Source organism: Austrofundulus limnaeus, unplaced genomic scaffold, assembly GCF_001266775.1.
Source record: "Austrofundulus limnaeus strain Quisiro unplaced genomic scaffold, Austrofundulus_limnaeus-1.0 Scaffold2714, whole genome shotgun sequence".
Lineage (NCBI taxonomy): Eukaryota > Metazoa > Chordata > Actinopteri > Cyprinodontiformes > Rivulidae > Austrofundulus > Austrofundulus limnaeus.
Window position 1 is genome coordinate 10,531 of NW_013955116.1, and position 1,643 is coordinate 12,173.

A 1,643-nucleotide genomic window follows, 5' to 3' on the forward strand; every position below is an offset into this window, starting at 1 on the left:
GTTCTAATAAGACATGAAAACATTTGAACTTTACCACTCAAAGAAATAAAGTGTCTGAAATTGGAGGGCCTGAAGTCCTGCAACCCACCGCAGGACTGAGGCCTTCCAAGGTGACATCTCTGCGTTAATCAGCAGATTTATGGTGTTGGTCTTTAGTTTAGGAAAGAAGCTTTCAGGCTTCTTCCCCACAAAGACAACAACACATTTTTTTTAAACTGTTATAAACCAGAACACACACACACACACTCATGCTTTAAAAATATCGCTTCTTGTTCCTGACTGAGCTAATTAGCACAAACAAAGCGAGTAAAAAAAGCACGTTAGGCCCAGATTACACAGGTCATAACTTAAAATAAAGATTAAAACAAACGATACCCTATTTTTATATTATGGCGCATAGTGGTAACAAATAGGGCGATTGTCTTCAAGTCGCGGAGCAAATTCGCCAATGGATTGTTGTTTGACTGATACATGCCCACTTTGATCCTTTCTTCAAATAATGATTATGGTATATTTTAAATGAACAAAAAGTTATTTTTATTGACTTAGTGTGCGTTAAAATGAAACATTTCTTTCGCCGTAGGAGAGAAAAGAAGCGCGTCTTGTGCGTAATTACGCACAGGAGCGATGATAAATGAACGTTGTGGTATTTAGGGAAAGTCAGGAGCCCCTGAGTTTATGGTCTCACATACCTGTCCGTTCTAACCTGCTGTGGGACAGACTGCTGTGCTGCTGGTAGGACATGTAGGCGGACGGGGGGTGAGTGTTCATCGGGCCTGGGTAGGAGTAGCCCAAAGAGGGGCCATAGGACGAGTTGCCTGCAGGAAAGGGACCTTCGTGCTGGGAATGGCCGGCAGCGTGTAAGCCATGGACGGGGTAAATGTGGGAGAGTCCCGGGGAGTGCTGCTGGTGCCCCGAGTGTCCGTGCGCAAACTCTAGGAAGGCCGATTTGGAGGGATCGGAGCCATTCAGATTATCAGACACGAAACCCATAGACATCATTAGCTAATACACAAGTCCATCAAGGCGTCGCTCTGAAGAAAGATTCATGTCAGAAAGCAAAGAAGAACAGGAACAAATCCGCGGCTGAATCCAACCAAAACAAGTCGGCGAAAAGCAACTCCGCGCGGTAAAACGTCCCGCCGCGCATGTTCGCAGGTGTTCCGGGAGGAGAGAGAGAGAGGGGAAAAAAACAACGGATAAAAGCGAAAGGTATCCCGGTTTACATCAGAGCTGACACGGTTCTTCAAAGAGCTGCAGCCTGCAGAGGCTCAAACACACGCAGCCGAGCATCAGCGCGCTCTCTGATTGGTCCACGAGCTGCCGGCTGTCACCAGAGCTCCTCCATTAACCTTCATCAGAGAGGAGATGAAGCTCCGCAGACAGCAAGCACCTCCTCCCATCAACACACACCACTAGGGCAGGTAGACCCTCACTATTTAAAAACAAATGAAATGAAATAAACTGATTATTTACTGCTGGGGGAAAAAAATCACCTGAGTGCAAAACATTGTTTTCTTTCAGTCATTTTCTAAAACTTCAAGACATGAAGTTAAAACTCACTTTGTTACATAAGTTCGTTATGAAAGTGAATTCATGTTAATTAACAATTAAAGTCAAATTAAATGCAAATGAATCAGGTT

General features: G+C 44.6%; 1 protein-coding gene across 1 annotated transcript in view; it reads right to left on the reverse strand.

Moving 5' to 3' along the window:
- Positions 1-1,401, reverse strand: part of LOC106511357 (homeobox protein Dlx4b) — a gene marked incomplete at its 3' end in the record, with an annotated part of 4,027 nt that extends 2,626 nt beyond the window's left edge. Inside the window, 1 exon segment of the mRNA XM_014000114.1 lies at positions 693-1,401. Within this exon segment, the coding sequence (XP_013855568.1) occupies positions 693-1,002 (310 nt within the window).
- Positions 1,402-1,643: the final 242 nt, after the last annotated feature.